Genomic DNA, 21909 nt, shown 5'->3' on the forward strand with positions numbered 1-21909 from the left:
GTCAGAGAATGTTTTGCCTATGTTCTCTTCTAGGAGTTTTATGGTATCATATCTTATATTTAAGTCTTTAAGCTATTTTGAGCTTATTTTTGTGTATAGTGTGAGGGAGTGTTCTAACTTCATTGATCTACATGAGGCTGTCCAGCTTTTCCAGCATCAATTGCTGAAGAGACTGTCTTTTCTCCATTGTATATTCTTGCCTCCTTTGTCAAAGATTAATTGACCATAGGTGTAAGGGTTTTTTGGGGCTCTCTATTCTGTTCCACTGATCCATAATGACAGTTGATATTTTTGTTGAAACCTGGGCATTTTGGGTATTACATTATGAACTGGGATCTTATTTAAATCTTCTGTTTTTGCTGGCTCACTCACACGTTGCTCAGGCAGGTAGTCCTGAGCATTAATTATTAATTAATTATTTGGATAATAATTACACATTAATTATTTGGAATGTGGTTTTAGAATTCTATTAAGGGAGGTAGTCATTTCCTCTTTACTGCCAGGCTGGGGTAGAAGTCAAGTTCTCCATTTGACCTCCTTTGATAGTTGAGTTAGGCTCTCCATGGCACTGCTGGGTGAGAATGGTACTTCTGGCCCCCCACTGAGTCTTCAGTGATCTCTCATTGTCTAGGATTGGTCGGTGAACATATATGAGGATGGATGAATATATTTGGAAGTTTTCCCAATAACTTGAGTTTTGATATGGGTTTTAGCCAGAGATATAAAAAATAGAGGAGAGTATAAATCGGTTTTGTAATTTATGCTCTTCTGTGCTTAGTCATGGAAATATGCTATACTAATGCATGTGCTAGGGATTAACATCAACTAGCTCTGTATGGTGCATGGTAATCCTCCTGTGTTCCCATAAACCAGAGATCAGTAAACTTTTTCCATGAGGAGTAGATAGTAAATATTCTAGGTTTTGTGGGCCAAGAGGCAAAATTGAAGATATTATGTATATACTACTATCACAAGAAAGAAAACATAGTTTTACAATTTTTAAAATTTATGAAATCCAAATATAATTATAATAATTAAGTGCCATATTTGTCATACACATTTACCAATTTAAAGAATGGAATTGGGTGGGGAATGATTAGAGTTTACAGTTAGTATTTCTTGTCATCAAAATAAATTGTAAATGTTCATTTATTAATGCTGATTTGTATGGAGTGTTTTATTTTTGCATATGTCTTTCCACTCATTGAAAAGATAGTTATTGGTGAATACTGATATCAGTCCATGAACAGATAATTTTAATGGAGCACATTAATTATTTGGAATGTGGTTTTAGAATTCTATTAAGTTTTCTTGCCTTTTAACATGTACATTACATTGCAGAATAGTCACGTCCAATTGAAGATAAGGTGGAAGCTCCTTAGTTGCATAGTTATTAAGTGGATTTTAAAATATGAAAAAATTTCTTTCCACTTGCATCAGATCCAAAAAATGCTGCTCAAACTGTAGTTTGAACTCAGGAAACATCTGTTGCAAATTTATTGGGAAAGGAGATTTCGCTTATTGTTTTAACTTTTCTCAGGGTGGGAATGTGTTACCTTTTGACAGCAAAGTGCACAACAGCTTGAAATTACTTAAAATTACTTAAGATTCAAACATCATTGGTAGTTGTGAAATGGTTATCATAGTATAGGTTTTACATATTAGCATTATTTTGGCTTGTAATTTTAGGTTGGATATATTAAGAAAATTACTAAATTTCCATCATGACAGTTTTTATCTTCACTTTGCTCAGTAATAGTTCTTTACTTAGTTTGCATCCTTTTTTAGGAGAATTCAGGGAACTTTTCTCATAGGAGGTAGAAAATGGTAGGACTTAAACATGGAAAAAAATATAAAGTGGCATATGAGGATAGGTAATTGGTAATAGTCAAATGCATCTTAAAATGAATCTACTTAAAATGGGAACAAAATTTGGTGTAAGAAATGGATTAGGATCCTAATATTCATATGGAATTGCAAGGGATGCTGAGTAACCATAAATATCTTGAAAAAGAAAAAGTTGAGGGACTCACAGTTCCCAATTTAAAAGCTTCTTACAAAGCTACAGTAATAGAAACAGTGTGATATTAGCTTAAGGGTAGACATACAGGTAAATGGTATAGAATTGAGTCTAGAAATCAGCTCATGTGTCTGTGAGTATTTGATTTTTCAGAAGAGTGCCAAGGCCATTCAATGGGGAAAGAACAGCCTCTTTAGTAAATGGTGCTGGAACAACTAGATACCCACATGTAAAAGAATGAAGCTAGACTCTTACTTTCACACCATGTACAAACATTAAGTCAAAGTGAATAAAAGACCTAAATATAAGAGTTAAAATTTTGAAATTCTTACAAGAAAACATAGGGGAAGTTCTTCATGACCTTGGATTTGGCAATGGTTTCTTTTTTTTTTTTTTGCAGTACGCGGGCCTCTCACTGTTGTGGCCTCTCCCCTTGCGGAGCACAGGCTCCGGACGCGCAGGCTCAGCAGCCATGGCTCACGGGCCCAGCCGCTCCGCGGCATGTGGGATCTTCCCAGACCGGGGTATGAACCCGTGTCCCCTGCATCGGCAGGCGGACTCTCAACCACTGCGCCACCAGGGAAGCCCTGGCAATGGTTTCTTAAATATGATACCAAAAGCACAAACTACCAAAGAAAAAACAGACAAATTGAACTTCCTCAAAATTAAAAAAACTGTTGTGCATTAAAAGACATCTAGAGAGCACAAAGACAACCTACAGAATGGGAGAAGATATTTGTAAATCATATGTCTGGGTCTAGTATCCAGAATATATAAAGACGTCTTACAACTCAACAACCTAATTAAAAAGTGTGCAAAGAACTTAAATAGACATTTCTCCAAAGAAAATATACAAATGGCCAACAAGCATATTAAAGAATGCTCAGTGTCATTTATCATTAGGGAAATATAATCAAAACCACAATGAGATAATACTTCACACCCTACTGTTACGACTAAATTTAAAAAGACAGACAATAATGTCTGTAGATGTGGGGAAATGGAATCCTTGTACATTGTTGGTGGAATGTAAAATAGTGCAACTTCTTCGGAAAACAATTGGCAAAAAGTTAAACATGGGATTTCCGTATGATCCAGCAATTCCATTTCTGGGTAAATACCTCAAAGAGTTGAAAACAGGTACTCAAACAAATATTTGTACGTGCATGCTTACTTAGCCTGTTCACAATAACTGAATGGTGGAAACAGCTCAGACGGCCAACAAAGGGTGAGTAGATGAACAAAAGTAGTACATACATACAATGGAATATTATTCAACAATAAAGAGGAATGATTTTTCTCTGTACATGGATGAACCTTGAAAACATTATGCTCAGTGAAAGAATCCAGACACAAAATGTTCTATATTGTATGCTTCCATTTGTATGAAATATCCAGAATTATTAAATCCATAGAGACCGAAAACAGACTGATGGTTGCCAGGGACTGGGGGAAGGGAAGGGAGGATTAGGGACTTGCTGCTTAACGGGTACCAGGTCTTCTCTTGGGATGATGAAAATGTTTTGGAAATAGACCTGGAGGTGCACAACATTGTGAATGAACTAAATGTCACAGAATTGTGCACTTTAAAATGGTTAATTTTGTGTTATGTGATTTTCATCTGAATAACAAAAAATATAGAGATTTATCTTAAAAAAATGAAACCAAGAATTATTAAGTCAGTCTAATTTTTCTTATATCAGGTATTAATTGAACTATCTGATATATTTTCAAAATAAAAGGAATTAAGTGCTCATATTTTTTGGTATATTTTAAAATTACAGCTTAATGACATTTTCCACTAAACCTTTAACTTTCACACTGTGATCATAGAAAGGGACATTTTTTGAAAAATATGTATGTTCCTAAGAACCAGCTCTTAATTTTGTGATATTAATCATTGGAACAAAGAGCATAGTAATTCCTTTTGTTGGAATATACTGTGGGGGAGAAAGAACAACAGAAAAATATGATGACCCAACTGATTGATTTTGGTGTGATTTACACATGAAAAAAGTATGTTCACTAGCTTCTTAAAATCTCCCATGTTCTTATTTATAATTCAAAAACAAGATTTGTTACATTGGTGAAATATATTTTATTTTATATTTTAAATATACTTAAATATTTTAAATATATTTTATTAAAAATAATAAATATATTAGGCAGATAAAGTTTCAGAATATTTGTTAAGAAACTATTGAATTTCTTTAGATTTCTTGCTCTGTTTTAAACTTAAACTTTGGATGGGATATGAACGTTAGAAAGTGCCTCCTTTAGCAAAATTCATTTTCACTAGCTGACTAATAAGCCTTTATAGGAGCAAAGGTTTATTCTATTCTAATTAAGCCTCCAAAACTTTCAGGCTCTTGAAGTTTTTAACTAAGCTCTCATATTTGCCAAATTGGGCAAGAAACTTTATGAGAACAAATTTTATGATATAATATATTATAATTTCAATATTAGTTCAATGCAACTGGAAACCAACTTTTCTTATAGTGTGGCAACATTTTATTTTTTTCCTTTTGGCCCTAATTAGGAAATGGTGTAATGAGCATTTGTGTTAAAATTATGAAGAGCAGAAAATTTGTCTCAAATCAACACGTTGAGATCAGTGTCTGTTAAATATGGAGAGAAAATTATATATTGATCAAAATTACCTCATTGTGAAAAAAAAAGTGGGGGATACCTTTTTGGAGTTAATAATAAAACTGCAAACTTGATTTCAACTTCAGATCCTTTAAATGCATCATTATATACATTTTTCATTTATATTAGAGGCAGATTCAGATTTAGGGAGCTTATAATTTTGAGCTGTAAGAAGAGGGAATTTAAAATATGAATAAAATATTAAGTAATGGATTTTTGAAAGGAACAAGGCAAGTGTTATATTCTTTTTGCTCCTTATGAAGATTGAAAATGGCTAAGAGATACATAAACTGTTAAATTGAAATAGGAAATAATCACTTAATATTTATGCTAACAAATACAAAACTTTTGTATGAGTAAAATTTTATTTCATCTTTAATTTTGGCATGGATATTTTATCAAGGTATAGACTTAGATTCTAGATTTTCCCCCAGCATTTTAACTATATTGTTCCATTGTCTTCTGTATTCCAGAGTTTATGTTGGATGCTCAGTTGCAAGTTTTATTGTTTTTCCTTTGAAGGTGATGTGTCCTTTTTTTCCCATTGCTGTTTTTAAGATTTTCTTCTTATCTTTGATTTTCAGCAGTTTGCTGAGGGTGGTTTTCTTTCACATTTTCCAGTACAGGGTTGGCTATATTCCCAGAGTCAATGAGTAATGTATTATATCAGTTTTGGAATATTCTCAGCTGTTTTTTTCTGAAAATATTGCTTCTTCCCCATTCTCTCTCTTCTCAACTACAATGACATTAGCTGTTTGATTCCAACATGTCTCTTATGCTCTGTTCTTTTTTTTTTTTTTCCTCTTTTTGCTTCAGTTTGGATGCTTTCTGCTGATCTCTTCAAGTTCACTAATCCTGTGTTCTGCTGTGTTGAGTTGGCTAAAAATCCACCCACAGATTTCTTAATTTCAGATACTGTATTTCTCAGTTCTAAAATTACTATTAGATTCTTTTTCACAGATTTTAATTCTCTATTGAAATGTGAGAATTTTCATCTACTGTGAACATTTTTTGTATATCTTCTTTAACTTATGATTTCCTTAAAGTCCTTGTCTTCTAATTCTGTATTATCTGTGGGTTGGCATATACATTATTTTTTCAACTGTTTATTCGTCACATTTTGTCCCCCTCCTGTACTTTGTAATTATTATTGTATACCAAATACTGTCCATCATAGGATAGAAATTGATGTAAATGTTATTTTCTTTCAATATTATATTAGAAAGAAATGATTAAGTGTTAACCGTCTCAACTCAGCCACAAATTGAGCTGGGTGGTTTGAGTGACAGCTTTAGATATACTCAGTGTGCCTGTGGTTTTAAATGTCTTAAGGGCCAGACCTATTGTGTTGCAGTTATTCCTCTGTGCTGTGGCTTTGTACTAATGTACTATGAAATCGTTGGAGATTTTACTCTACCATTTGGCTTCTGCCCCCTTTTACTCATCTCCCCTCTCAAGGTGGGATGCTTTTGATTGAGAGCAAATATCTTGAGGGGAGACCTATTGAAATTCTGCACTGAAAGTGGTAGGCTCCATCTGTTTTAGTGTGACTTTAACTCCTAATGACTTCTGCACTGCAGAAAACATTATTTGCCCTGTGTCCCATTCTCTTCTCCTTCCCCCAGATCTTCTTGTGCAGTCCTAGGTCTCAGCAAATCTCCCAGAAGAAAACTGTGTCTTGTGGGTCCCATGGGATTCCAGTCTGTCATTTCCCGCCCAAGAGCTATCACAAACTATGCTGGTTTCTCTTTCCCTCGTAGTGTCCTTCTGTCCGGTTCTTTCGTCTAGATGGTAAATCCTCCCAGTAATGAAACAATCAGGAGGCTCAGCTTACCCAAGAAGAGATAGCACTTTTCTCCTAATTTATCCTTTTTGTATCCAAAGTTCTCCATTGTCTTTAAAAATATGATTTTGGGGGATAGTTTATCTTTTTTTTTTTTCCTAGTTGTTGTGGAAGCAGTGACTTGCCACTATGGACTGGTAAATTAGTCTTGTAAAAGTAAAATAAAATTTAGACCCATATGTTTATTCTTTTATATATTGTATTTATATAAAGTCTGTATGCTTAGATTACTGATGTTATTGAATGTTAATATTTGCTGTTCAATCTACCAGGCCCAGAAATTGATCATTCTTGATGTTTAGAAAAACCCTATCCAGAGAACCAATTTTAATTTCAAAATTCCTTTTGGACAGTAATAATTTAAATGAAATGTAAACAAAAATTAATTTTCTTTTTCTTTCCCCTTTTCCTGTTTAGTGAGTGATAGTTGCTTCAGGAATCTTGCAGAAGATCGCAGTGGGATAAATCTCAAAGATCTTGTACAAGATCCTTCTTTGTAAGTATTTGGTTTTCAGTATTAAGTGTAAATTAAAACTTTATGATTTGTGTGACTTTTTCCAGAAGAGTTGTAACAGAACTGATTTAAGGTTGAGTAATTTCTTGTTTTCTAACAATTTGTGTTACATATAGTGAAGCACATAGAACAGTTTCAACAGAAGTGAAGTTATGGAACACTTTCTGTTTAGAAATTGAAGAGATTTTAGAAGAAGAGATAAAGTTGTGATTAATGATTGACTTTCAAAGAGTATCTACTAATGGTTGATGATATCTTACCAATGTGGCAGTAGATAGTAGGCAGGGAAGATGATTAGTAGTTGTTTTGCTTGGGAAAGCAAGATTGAATTTGTTTACATCAATTTTAAGCTTTTTTGAATAATTAATAATAATCATTTGTAAGTATAATTATGAATGTAAAATGGTTATTTGTAATAACAATATACTTGACTGTATTGAATATATTTCTGATGTTTTACATTAGAACACTATGTATAGCACAAGATTTTTGAAGAGTTTTGTAGGTTTCAATTTTTAATATTCTTGCTCATGAGTCAGTTCCATTCTTTATCAGAACATATTTCATATCAGAATATAATGTCACTTTCTATTTCTATTTCATGAATCAGTTTTTTTCAGTTTTATATTAACTGCAAATCATGCATACTATCTTCTGTAGGAAAATATCCTTCCAGTAAGATCACCTTTTATTAAAAAAATATTCAATACTAGTTAAGCCCTGGGCAGCAGGGAAAGAAAATTGAGTGTTGGCAGATGCTTTCTTTAATGATACTTAATGCATTCAGTAAAATATATTATGACAAAAAATTACTCTTCCATATCAGATGTAATCTATACTCATCCAAATTTTACTAGTAATTCATTTAAAATTGGGTGAGGAATAAAACACAGGAGTGTGTTGAACCTGAAGGTTATTGATTTCCTAATGATTTTCCAAGTCATTAAAAAAATATAGTTACAAGACAGAATGGTGAAAATGATTGAATATTGAAGTTATTGTAATGAACTCATTATTGTAATGAGTTTCGAAATGAGTTTCCAATCCCAATTCTCTAATTTTTTTTAATGTCTCTTTTCCTCATTCAAAAGGATTGTCAATATTCTTTCTCCATGATTTTTATTGAAATGAAGATTGATAAGTTGTCCTTTCAGTTCTATAAATATTTAATGAAGAATAGAATTGTTCTATGTGGATATAAATATTCCTAGTAAATGAATATTGAATAACATGTGCATGAGGATATGGGAAGAAACTTCACAATATCATTGAAAGATGTCACCCATTTGAATGGATAAAATAAGTTATTCCATTGTATTATTTGTAAGGTATATTTTTGGTACGGTGGGATTATATATCTTTTTAATGCAGTCTTTTTGGAAAAAAATCAGCTTATATGGACTTCAATAATATAAAAGCTGTGGAGAATATACTTGAAAATTGGATTATAATAATGAGTTGTAGTGTTTTGAAACACTTTGATACTTCTTCCTAGAATGTAGAATAATATTCATAATGGCACCTATCACTAAAATAGGAATTTAATCTTAGAGAAAATTTCTAAGAGAAGTTTATCTCAGATCACTACTGCATTGAGTGGACAAAATAATTCTAAGTCTCTGTTTTAAAGTAGCCAGATATCTTAATTTAACATCATTCTCTTAACTTGGCATTAGTCTCTTGGCATTAGTCTTGAATGTAAGAATTCAGTGAGCAAGAATTTGTCTTTGCCCTTGACACTTGGATTTGAAAAGAACTTTTTTCTTAATAAGAATTGTCAAAATGTACTATGAATGACTGTCATTCATTTTTTAAAGATAAATTTCTTACTTGCTGAAATTCTGTAGGGAAAGAAATGCCGGGTGTGGAAAACTAATGTGTTTTTTTCAGTTGTTATCATGGGAAATATTTTGTTCTGAGTTACTATTCTATAGCAACATTAACTTAGTACATACCTTAAGCCAGCTACCTCTTTTCTGGCGCAGACTCCCAGACTCTTGATGTAATTCTTTACTGTTTGTTCATCAGTTCATGTACACTACTTTTTGGTTCTATATGAATTGTTTATGTTGTAACATTAAGTAGAAAATATTTTGGAAATAACTTTTCTGCAAAAATCCCCTCAAAAAATAACTGGCATTTGATGAGTACTCCTGACTAGTGTAAGGGTTGCTAAAATTGTACAATATGTTAGTTTAATAAATGTTCCAAATAAAAAATATTATTAGAATAAGATATGTGTACTGAATGAATGCTCTATGTTAATATGCCTGGCAGATTTGTATTATGCTTCACCTACATGAGCTCCTGATGCTGAAAGGAGTTGATGTGTGAAGAAAAATTAAGTACTGTGTTTCAATCACTAATGCTGTTAGAAAGGAAGACAGAATAAAGAGAGAAGGAAAAAGTAGGTTGAGAAGAACCCAGGCTAATCTGATCAATATTGACACTCAGAATGGTGTGTAGAGTGTCTTAATAAGATAAATGAGCAGGTATGGAATATCTGTGGACAAAGTATAGTAATAAAACCGAGTTGTATGTGTGTATATGTATGAATGAATGAAGTCTGAGAGGTTAACTGCCTCAGAGGAGAGCAAAGGGGCAGAACCAAAAGTGACTAATTTATACTCTTATATCTATGGCAAGCTAATGGAATAATGTGATAGATCCTCTGTAGTTTATCTAAACTGTGTATAGTACACAACCCAAGATTTTTAGTAAAATCATTGTAGTAAAAGTAATTATTGGGCTTGAGTGAACTGAGTGAGCTGTATTGTGTGAACATGATGAAGGAGGGATGCCATGGGAGGAGAAAAAGAAATAAAGTTGTGAATCCCTAAGCAAGACTTTCTCATCTTGTTACTAACTTTTGATTTGTTGTAATAATGAGAGCAGAATCTGACTTGTGGTGAGGGGAATACATGACAAGCTCTCTTCTTTGGGTAGTTACTCTAAGAATATTTGTTTCTGTCGTAGTGTTGTAGGTGTTACGTACAAGACCCAAGTAGAGGAACTTGACTTTCACTTTTTGCTAATAATGTGCCTAAAGGTTTGTTTGAATTAGTAATTTGCATGAGTGTTAAATTTTGAAATAAACAACTAACAGTTTTAATTACTTATCTTCTATTTATGATTATAAACATTTTAAGAATGATTTCCTCTGCTGTATGTATAATTTGTCAATTTGAGTTGTTTTATGAGACTTCTTGTATTAGTTGTGGTCTTCAATGGCACATTGAAAAGTGTCAAATTTAACTTGATGTTATATTAGAAATGTATCTAATGTGATACATAATTTTCATACATACAAGAAACTATTAACATGATATAATTAATTTTTGTTCTCTTTAAATGGAGGGTTATGTGCTATTTAGATCATAAAAATTTTTACTTTTTCTTGTTATCTATGCTGGGGAGATGACTATTATATGAAAAAGAGATACTGTATATAGCATACTTTAAGTTATATCAGTTGTGTTCTCTATAGTGATAATTCTCAAAAATGCTTTCAAATTTCCATTGTCTATTTGCTGAAGATGAAAGATAAAACATATTACCATATTCATGCTTTAGATTTGTTATTGCTTATTTATAAACTATTTAGCAGAGATAATTATTTGAACTCAGATTCATTTATAGAAATTATTAAAAGCTGTTTAAGAATCAAAAGAGGAAATGTAACATAAGAATGAAAAGGACTAATTGAATACCTGTTTGTGCTACTCATTGTGTTGATGTTGATTGTGTGTGTGTGTGTGTATGGGGGGGTATAGATGGATATGTCTTGTTTGTTTAATTTGCAAAAGCTCTTAAAAATTGGTGCATCGTAGATATGTTATATGTAAATCAGAGGAAGAATTGTTTAATTCATAGAAGAAATGTCCATCTCTGAATACTAGAAATATAATTCATAATGTAGGATATTAGTAATTTTCTTTATAGGGCAAATAGGGAAGGTTTATATTCCTTGAAAATTTTGCAAAACATGACAATTACGTCAGTCTTCGTTGTTTTTCTTTCTGTTACTCAGAATGTATTTTCAATTGCTTCAGTAATGTTAAGATTTTGAAAAAGATTTTACCACATTACGACCTCTTGTGATTTTTAAGAAAGGATGATTCAATAAAATAGAAGAAATCTTAATTATAAATTCTGGATAAATTGTATTATGGATGAGGAAATACTTCTTCTTGTCAATATTCTTGGTGTTTTTTTTTTCATTGTGGTAAAATAAGCGTAACATAAAATTTACCGTTTTAACCAATTTTACCATTTATAAGTGTACAGTTCAGTAATGTTAAGTATATACACACTGTCACAGCCTATCCCTAGAGTTTTTCATCTTGGAGAACTGTAACTTTATACCGATCAAACAATAACTCCCTATTTTCCCCTCCCCCCAGCCTCTGGCAACTACCGTTCTTTCTGTTTCAGTAGCTTTGGAATACTCTAGGAATCTCATAAGTGGAATCATGAAATATTTGTCTTTTTGTGATTGGTTTATTTCAGTTAGCACAATTGCTTCAAGGGAGTTCCAGCATGTGTCAGAATTTCTTTCCTTATTAAGGCTGAATAATGTTCCATTTTATATATATATATATATATATATATATATATATATATATATATATCACAGTTTGTTTACTTATTCATCCATTGATGGGCACTGAGTTGCATCTACCTTTTGGCTGTTGTGAATAATGCCGCTCTAAACATGGGTGTGCAAATATCTCTTTGAGACCCTGGTTTCAATTCTTTTGGATATATACCCAGAAGCGGAATTGCTGTATCATATGGTAATTCTGTTTTTAAGTTTTTGAAGAACTTCCATAGTGTTTTCCATAGTGATTGCACCATTTTATATTCCTGCCAGCAGTGCATAAGTGTTCCAATTTCTCCACTTCCTCACCAACACTCATTTTCTGTAGGTTTTTGTTTTTTAATATAGTAGCCATCCTAATGGGTGTGAGGTGATATGTTCTTGGTATTTTTAATTGAACTTCACTTCTTTTATCTTTAATAATTTTGAGGCAGCTCATCTAGAGAGTAAAGAAAAATAAAAGGTACTCTCTCTGATTATTATGATACTTTGGTACCTTGTGAAGTAAACTGTGTTACTCAGTAAAATAGAAATTATTTTCACTATCATTACAAAGATTATAAAGTACAAATACATCCAGGATAATTTCATAACAATATCATTTTAATCAATTAATCTTCCTTGTTATGTATTGTATTACTCGTCTTGTATTAATACTGCTCTTTGTTATACCTAATCTGTAAAGGATTGCTTTTGGGTAAAAAAATTTTCTTTTTTAGTTAGAAGGTGCCTGATTGGAAATGCAGCATACTAATTAAATAATAACAAAAACCTGCTAGTTGAAATGTATTTTGATAGTATAGATCATTAGTGTTTGATAATGGCATTTAATGTTTAAGAACAAAGATAAAATTGGACAAAATAGTTGTATCTGATTGTAAATTTCTTAGACATGAACATTTTATTTACCTTTATGTGCTTCTTTACAAATTTTACCACCTTTGGTGGAAGCTGTTCTTTTCATCGTCCTGAAACACAGCCTCATTCCCCTGAGTATGTATACTTGTCTTCACACTACAATCTGATTGAATGATATTTTGGTCCCTTGGATCATGACATTAAATATGAAGGAAAGGCAGGATTGCTGTCTGGAAAGCAATCATATCTAAATATAGCCTGTACTTATCTGCTGGTGTTAAGACAGGTTGCTGTGGTGAACTGAATTTCTTAAAAATGCCAGTCATCAGAAAATAAACTGGTTTTTGAAGTGGTTATTTTCCATAGAGCTGTACATTCTCATACTGCAGGTAGATGATTTTAGTTAATGTTTTTTACAGCTTATTGATTAAATTTCAATTTTAATGTTTGTTATGGCTTGCTTATTAAATTTCAACTTTAGAGTATCTTTGAGACCTTTACTATATTTAAAAATATATTTCTCTTTAGCTTTTTTAAAAAAATTATTTTATTTTTGGCTGCATTGGGTCTTTGTTGCTGCATGCGGGTGTTCTCTAGTTGTGGCAAGCGAGAGCTACTCTTCATTGTGGTGCATGGGCTTCTCATTGCGGTGGCTTCTCTTGTTGTGGAGCACTGGCTCTAGGCACGCAGGCTGCAGTAGTTGTGGCGCGTGGACTTATTAGTTGTAGCGTACGGGCTTAGTTGTTCTGTGGCATGTGGGATCTTCCCGGACCAGGGCTTGAACCCATGTCCCCTGCATTGGCAGGCAGATGATTAACCACTGCACCACCAGGGAAGTCCCAAGAGACTTTTAATTATAAACAAAATATAAGAGTTTTTATATTGTTATCCTTGGTTTCTCTTAAGATAAATTTCATTTGATGTGGAAATGATTTTTCCAAGGACAGTATTTTAAACATTATTGATCATTCATTTTGCTCTGCTGCCAATAGTTCTGCTAAATCTAAGACAGATACCAAAGCTGACTTCTCTGTAGTAACATCTCTAACTGTAAGTTTTTATCATTTTTAATCAGCTTCCTTTTTGGATTATATGGTTATTAGACTGTAAAGTATATATTTGGACAGTACAGCTTAATCTAGGCTGGTGCTAAGGTATTATGGTACTGTGCTCTATGTCAGAACTGCAAATCAAAGGCTTTGGATTATACTTTACTTTTAGAAGACTTTCTCTCATTTCCATCATTCCGTACATTCCTGAGAATGTATGATGCAGTTTTTATGGGTTCATTTGTTTAAAAATTTATTTAATCAAAACATGAGTAGATATTCATCTTACATCCTTCAGCAATTAGGTTTAATTGACATTGTTCTTGTAATTAAGGAACATATGATTGAAGATGGATAATATCTGAGTTGTCTGCCTGAGGCATATAGATGACCAATCCAGTATTAGAATTTTTTAATGAAATAAATAATGTATTGTTTTAATTAGTTGATTCTTTCATTTTCAGGGTGCAGACACCTAAGTCAAACTAGCTTAAAAAGCTAGTTTGTGATTTGATTGGCATATGTAACTAAAGAGTACTTCTCAAGGAATCAAGAAAGAGTTTCAGAAACCAGATCAAGGGTGGGAGGCTCAAAGAAGAGAATTAGAGAGTTTGTGCAACTGGGTTTGTTTCTCTCACTTTCCGTCGTCATCTCTTTTGGTTTTTCTTGGCTTTATTCTCACTTAACGGCAGTCAGGCTTTCTCCATGAAACGGGCAAAATGGCTGATAACTTACTCTAATTCCCTTCCTTCTAGCTTCATGATCTCTCTTCACTTCATCTCTAAAACATAAAATCTCATGGAATAATTCTGATTTTGTTAATCTGGTTGTGTGTCCAAACCTCAGCCAATCACTGTGGCCAGGGGTATAGGCTATCTTGACTTACCAGTCATGGGACAGATGCCTGTGGTCAGAATGGTGGAATACCCTAATTAAATGAGAGAGAAGATAGTCCCAGAAAAAGTGATAAAACTAAGAGATGTCTAGTGTATTCAGTCTCAGCTGTTAATTTAAGGACAAATGTATACATTGTCAAGAATTGTTATTATTTTAAAACAGAACATTTTGCTTGCCTTTGCATATCATCTCAATTAGATAGGTGTTGGTAGTAATAGCTATAATAATTTTAAAGGACTGCATAGTTCAATTAATTGATAATAGTTGTTCCCTATTTCCTGATATTATTGACTGTTTATGTAGTACACACACACAAATGTGAAATGACTCAGATGAACTTATTACTTTAATTACAACTGGCTAGACAGCAGGTGGAATAATAACAGATTATTTCTGTCTTTCCATACTTCTTTCTTTTTATTTTATTTATTTAATTAATTTATTTATTTTTTACATCTTTATTGGAGTATAATTGCTTTACAATGGTGTGTTAGCTTCTGCTTTATAACAAAGTGAATCAGTTATACATATACATATGTTCCCATATCTCTTCCCTCTTTCATGTCCCTCCCTCCCACCCTCCCTGTCCCACCCCTTCAGGCGGTCACAAAGCACCTAGCTGATCTCCCTGTGCTGTGCAGCTGCTTCCCACTAGCTATCTACCTTACATTTGGTAGTGTATATATGTCCATGCCTCTCTCGCTTTGTCACAGCTTACCCTTCCCCCTCCCCATATCCTCAAGTCCATTATCTAGTAGGTCTGTGTCTTTATTCCTGTCTTACCCCTAGGTTCTTCATGACATTTTTTTTCTTAAATTCCATATATATGTGTTACCATACGGTATTTGTCTTTCTCTTTCTGAGTTACTTCACTCTGTATGACAGACTCTAGGTCTATCCACCTCATTACAAATAGCTCAATTTCGTTTCTTTTTATGGCTGAGTCATATTCTGTTGTATATATGTGCCACATCTTCTTTATCCATTCATCCGATGATGGACACTTAGGTTGTTTCCAGCTCCAGGCTATTGTAAATAGAGCTGCAATGAACATTGTGGTACATGACTCTTTTTGAATTATGGTTTTCTCAGGGTATATGCCCAGTAGTGGGATTGCTGGGTCATATGGTAGTTCTATTTGTAGTTTTTTAAGGAACCTCCATACTGTTCTCCATAGTGGCTGTACCAATTCACATTCCCACCAGCAGTGCAAGTGTGTTCCCTTTTTTCCACACCCTCTCCAGCATTTATTGTTTCTAGATTTTTTTGATGATGGCCATTCTGACTGGTGTGAGATGATATCTCATTGTAGTTTTGATTTGCATTTCTCTAATGATTAATGATGTTGAGCATTCTTTCATGTGTTTGTTGACAGTCTGTATATCTTCTGTGGAGAAATGTCTATTTAGGTCTTCTGCCCATTTTTGGATTGGGTTGTTTGTTTTTCTGTTATTGAGCTGCATGAGCTGCTTATAAATTTTGGAGATTAATCCTTTGTCAGTTGGTTCATTTGCAAATATTTTCTCCCATTCTGAGGGTTGTCTTTTGGTCTTGTTTATGGTTTCCTTTGCTGTGCAAAAGCTTTGAAGTTGCATTAGGTCCTATTTGTTTATTTTTGTTTTTATTTCCATTTCTCTAGGAGGTGGATCAAAAAGGATCTTGCTGTGATTTATGTCATAGAGTGTTCTGCCTATGTTTTCTTCTAAGAGTTTGATAGTTTCTGGCCTTACATTTAGGTCTGTAATCCATTTTGAGCTTATTTTTGTGTATGGTGTTAGGGAGTGATCTAATCTCATACTTTTACATGTAGTTGTCCAGTTTTCCCAGCACCATTTATTGAAGAGGCTGTCCTCTCTCCACTGTACATTCCTGCCTCCTTTATGAAAGAAAAGGTGACCATATGTGCGTGGGTTTATCTCTGGGCTTTCTATCCCGTTCCATTGATCTATCTTTCTGTTTTTGTGCCAGTACCATACTGTCTTGATTACTGTAGCTTTGTAGTATAGTCTGAAGTCAGGGAGCCTGATTCCTTCAGCTCCGTTTTTTGTTCTCAAGATTGCTTTGGCTATTCAGGGTCTTTTGTGTATCCATACGAATTGTGAAATTTTTTGTTCTAGTTCTGTGAAAAATGCCAGTGGTAGTTTGATAGGGATTGCATTGAATCTGTAGATTGCTTTGGGTAGTAGAGTCATTTTCACAATGTTGATTCTTCCAAGAACATGGTATATCTCTCCATCTATTTGTATCATCTTTAATTTCTTTCATCAGTGTCTTATAATTTTCTGCATACAGGTCTTTTGTCTCCTTAGGTAGGTTTCTTCCTAGATATTGTATTCTTTTTGTTGCAATCGTAAATAGGAGTGTTTTCTTGAGTTCACTTTCAGATTTTTCATCATTAGTGTATAGGAATGCCAGAGATTTCTGTGCATTAATTTTGTATCCTGCTACTTTTCCAAATTCATTGATTAGCTCTAGTAGTTTTCTGGTAGCATCTTTAGGATTTTCTATGTATAATATCATGTCATCTGCAAACAGTGACAGCTTTACTTCTTCTTTTCCGATTTGGATTCCTTTTATTTCCTTTTCTTTTCTGATTGCTGTAGCTAAAACTTCCAAAACTATGTTGAATAAGAGTGGTGAGAGTGGGCAACCTTGTCTTGTTCCTGATCTTAGTGGAAATGGTTTCAGTTCTTCACCATTGAGGACGATGTTGGCTGTGGGTTTGTCATATATGGCCTTTATTATGTTGAGGAAAGTTCCCTCTATGCCTACTTTCTGCAGGGTTTTTATCATAAAAGGGTGTTGAATTTTGTTGAAAGCTTTCTCTGCATCTATTGAGATGATGATACGGCTTTTCTCCTTCAGTTTGTTAATATGGTGTATCACGTTGATTGATTTGCATATATTGAAGAATCCTTGCATTCCTGGAATAAACCCCACTTGATCATGGTGTATGATCCTTTTAATGTGCTGTTGGATTCTGTTTGCTAGTATTTTGTTGAGGATTTTTGCATCTATGTTTATCAGTGATATTGGCCTGTAGTTTTTTTTCTTTGTGACATCCTTGTCTGGTTTTGGTATGAGGGTGATGGTGGCCTCGTAGAATGAGTTTGGGAGTGTTCCTGCCTCTGCTATATTTTGGAAGAGTTTGAGAAGGATAGGTGTTAGCTCTTCTCTAAATGTTTGATAGAATTCGCCTGTGAAGACATCTGTTCCTGGGCTTTTGTTTGATGGAAGATTTTTAATCACAGTTTCAATTTCAGTGCTTGTGATTGGTCTGTTCATATTTTCTATTTCTTCCTGATTCAGTCTTGGCAGGTTGTGCATTTCTAAGAATTTGTCCATTTCTTCCAGGTTGTCCATTTTATTGGCATAGAGTTGCTTGTAGTAATCTCTCATGATCTTTTGTATTTCTGAAGTGTCAGTTGTTGCTTCTCCTTTTTCGTTTCTAATTCTATTGATTGAGTCTTCCTTTTTTTCTTGATGAGTCTGGATAATGGTTTGTCTATTTTGTTTATCTTCTCAAAGAACCAGCTTTTAGTTTTATTGATCTTTGCTATCGTTTCCTTCATTTCTTTTTCATTTATTTCTGATCTGATCTTTATGATTTCTTTCTTTCTGCTAGCTTTGGGGGTTTTTTTGTTCTTCTTTCTCTAATTGCTTTAGGTGGAGGGTCAGGTTGTTTGCTCCAGATGTTTCCTGTTTCTTAAGGTAGGATTGTATTGCTATAAACTTCCCTCTTAGAACTGCTTTTGCTGCATCCCATAGGTTTTGGGTCGTTGTGTCTCCATTGTCATTTGTTGCTAGGTATTTTTTTATTTCCTCTTTGATTTCTTCAGTGAACACTTCGTTATTAAGTAGTGTATTGTTTAGCCTCCATGTGTTTGTATTTTTTACAGATCTTTTCCTGTAATTGATATCTAGTCTCATAGTGTTGTGCTCGGAAAAGTTAGTTGATAACAATTTCAATTTTCTTAAATTTACCAAGGCTTGATTTGTGACCCAAGATATGATCTATCCTGGAGAATGTTCCATGAGCACTTGAGAAAAATATGTATTCTCTTGTTTTTGGATGGAATGTCCTGTAAATATCAATTAAGTCCATCTTGTTTAATGTATCATTTAAAGCTTGTGTTTCCTTATTTATTTTTAAAGCTTGTGTTTCCTTATTTATTTTCATTTTGGTTGATCTGTCCATTGGTGAAAGTGGGGTGTTAAAGTCCCCTACTATGAATGTGTTACTGTCGATTTCCCCTTTTATGGCTGTTAGTATTTGCCTTATGTATTGAGGTGCTCCTATGTTGGGTGCATAAATATTTACAATTATTATATCTTCTTCTTGGATTGACCCCTTGATTATTATGTAGTGTCCTTCTTTGTCTCTTCTAATAGTCTTATTTTAAAGTCTATTTTGTCTGATATGAGAATTGCTACTCCAGCTTTTGGTTTCCATTTGCATGGAATATCTTTTTCCATCCCCTTACTTTCAATCTGTATGTGTCTCTAGGTCTGAAGTGGGTCTGTTGTAGACAGCATATATATGGGTCTTGTTTTTGTATCCATTCAGCCAATCTGTGTCTTTTGGTGGGAGCATTTAATCCATTTATATTTAAGGTAATTATCGATATGTATGTTCCTTTTCCCATTTTCTCAATTGTTTTGTGTTTGTTATTGTAGGTCTTTTCCTTCTTTTGTGTTTTTTGCCTAGAGAAGTTCCTTTAGCATTTGTTGTAAAGCTGGTTTGGTGGTGCTGAACTCTCTCAGCTTTTGCTTGTCTGTAAAGGTTTTAATTTTCCATCAAATCTGAATGAGATCCTTGCTGGGTAGAGTAATCTTGTTTGCAGGTTTTTCTCCTTCATCACTTTAAATATGTCCTGCCACTCCCTTCTGCCTTGAAGAGTTTCTGCTGAAAGATCAGCTGTTAACCTGATGGGGATTCCCTTGTGTGTTATTTGTTGTTTTTCCCTTGCTGCTTTTAATATGTTTTCTTTGTATTTAATTTTTGACAGTTTGATTAATATGTGTCTTGGTGTATCTCTCCTTGGATTTAACCTGTATGGGACTCTCTGTCCTTCCCGGACTTGATTAACTATTTTCTTTCCCATATTAGGGAAGTTTTCAACTATAATCTCTTCAAATATTTTCTCAGTCCCTTTCTTTTTCTCTTCTTCTTCTGGAACCCCTATAATTCGAATGTTGGTGCCTTTAATGTTGTCCCAGAGGTCTCTGAGACTGTCCTCAGTTCTTTTTATTCTTTTTTCTTTATTCTGCTCTGTGGTATTTATTTTCACTATTTTATCTTCCAGGTCACTTATCCGTTCTTCTGCCTCAGTTATTCTGCTATTGATCCCATCTAGAGTATTTTTAATTTCATTTATTGTGTTGTTCATTGTTGCTTGTTTCACCTCTAGTTCTTCTAGGTCCTTGTTAAATGTTTCTTGCATTTTGTCTATTCTATTTCCAAGATTTTGGATCATCTTTACTATCATTTTTCTGAAGTCTTTTTCAGGTAGACTGCCTATTTCCTCTTCATTTGTTAGGTCTGCTGGGTTTTTATTTTGCTCTTTCTCCTGCTGTGTGTTTTTCTGTCTTCTCATTTTTTTTATCTTACTGTGTTTGCGGTCTCCTTTTCGCAGGCTGCAGGTTTGTAGTTCCCGGTGTTCTTGATGTCTGTCCCTAGTGGATAAGGTTCTTTCAGTGAGTTGTGTAGGCTTCCTGGTGGAGGGACTAGTGCCTTTGTTCTGGTGGATGAGGCTGGATCTTGTCTTTCCGGTGGGCAGGTCCACATCTGGTGGTGTGTTTTGGGGTGTCTGTGGACTTATTATGATTTTAGGCAGCCTCTCTGCTAATAGGTGGGCTTGTGTTCCTGTCTTGCTAGTTGTTTGGCATAGGGTGTCCAGCACTGTAGCTTGCTGGTTGTTGAGTGAAGCTGGGTGTTGGTGTTGAGATGGAGATCTCTGGGAGATTTTCGCCGTTTGATATTATGTGGAGCTGGGAGGTCTCTTGTGGACCAGTGTCCTGAAATTGGCTCTCCCACCTCAGAGGCACAGCACTGACTCCTGGCTGCAGCACCAAGAGCCTTTCATCCACACGGCTCAGCATAGAAGGGAGAAAAAGTAGAAAGAAAGAATTAGTAGACGTTGAAAGAAAGAAAGAAAGGAGGGGGGGAGGAAGGAAGCAAGGAAAAATAGAAAGAAGATAAAGTAAAATAAAGTAAGATAAAATAAAATAAAGTTATTAAAATAAAAAATAATTAAGGAAAAAAAAGAGGATGGATAGAACCCTAGGACAAATGGTGAAAGCAAAGCTATACAGACAAAATCTCACACAGAAGCATACACATACACACTCACAAAAAGAGGAAAAGGGGAAAAAATCATAAATCTTGCTCTCAAAGTCCACCTCCTCAATTTGGGATGATTGGTTGTCTATTCATGTATTCCACAGATGCAGGGTACATCAAGTTGATTGTGGAGCTTTAATCCGCTGCTTCTGAGGCTGCTGGGAGAGATTTCCCTTTCTCTTCTTTGTTCGCACAGCTCCCGGGGCTCAGCTTTGGATTTGGCCCTGCCTCTGTGTGTAGGTCGCCGGAGGGCGTATGTTCTTCGCTCAGACAGGAAGGGGTTAAAGGAGCCGCTGCTTCGGGGACTCTGACTCACTCAGGCCAGGGGGAGGGAGGGGTACGGAGTGCGGTGCGAGCCTGCAGAGGCAGAGGCCCACATGACTTTGCACCAGCCTGAGGCGCGCCATGCGTTTTCCCGGGGAAGTTGTCCCTGGATCCCGGGACCCTGGCAGTGGCGGGCCGCACAGGCTCCCGGAAGGGGTTGTAGATAGTGACCTGTGCTCACACACAGGCTTCTTGGTGGCGGCGGCAGCAGCCTTAGCGTCTCATGCTTGTCTCTGGGGTCCACGCTTTTAGCCACGGCTCGCGCCCGTCTCTGGAGCTCCTTTAAGCAGCGCTCTGAATACCCTCTCCTCGCGCACCAGGAAACAAAGAGGGAAGAAAAAGTCTCTTGCCTCTTCGGCAGCTCCAGACTTTCCCCCGGACTCCCTCCTGGCTAGCCGTGGTGTTCTAACCCCCTGCAGGCTGTGTTCACGCCGCCAGTCCTCTCCCTGCGCTCTGACCGAAGCCCGAGCCTCAGCTCCCAGCCCCGCCTGCCCCAGCGGGTGAGCAGACAAGCCTCTCGGGCTGGTGAGTACTGGTCGGCCCCGATCCTCTGTGCGGGAATCTCTCCGCTTTGCCCTCCGCACCCCTGTTGCTGTGCTCTCCTCTGCGGCTCCGAAGCTTTCCCCCTCTGCTACCCGCAGTCTCCGCCCGCGAAGGGCCTTCCTAGTGTGTGGAAACCTTTCCTCCTTCACAGCTCCCTCCTACTGGTGCAGGTCCCGTCCTTATCCTTTCGTCTCTGTTTATTCTTTTTTCTTTTGCCCTACCCAGGTACGTGGGGAGTTTCTTGCCTTTTGGGAGGTCTGAGGTCTTCT

General features: G+C 35.2%; 1 protein-coding gene across 3 annotated transcripts in view; it reads left to right on the forward strand.

The window, feature by feature from the left end:
* GPHN (gephyrin) overlaps positions 1–21909 on the forward strand; it is a 631539-nt gene that overhangs the window by 109026 nt on the left and 500604 nt on the right. For all 3 annotated transcript variants that reach the window (XM_082617455.1, XM_082617456.1, XM_082617457.1), the window contains exon 2: positions 6930–7008. In XM_082617455.1, the coding sequence (XP_082473581.1) occupies positions 6930–7008 (79 nt within the window). The remainder of the gene's footprint in view (positions 1–6929; positions 7009–21909) is intronic.

This window comes from Mesoplodon mirus (assembly GCF_964341445.2).
Source record: "Mesoplodon mirus genome assembly, chromosome: 4".
NCBI lineage: Eukaryota > Metazoa > Chordata > Mammalia > Artiodactyla > Ziphiidae > Mesoplodon > Mesoplodon mirus.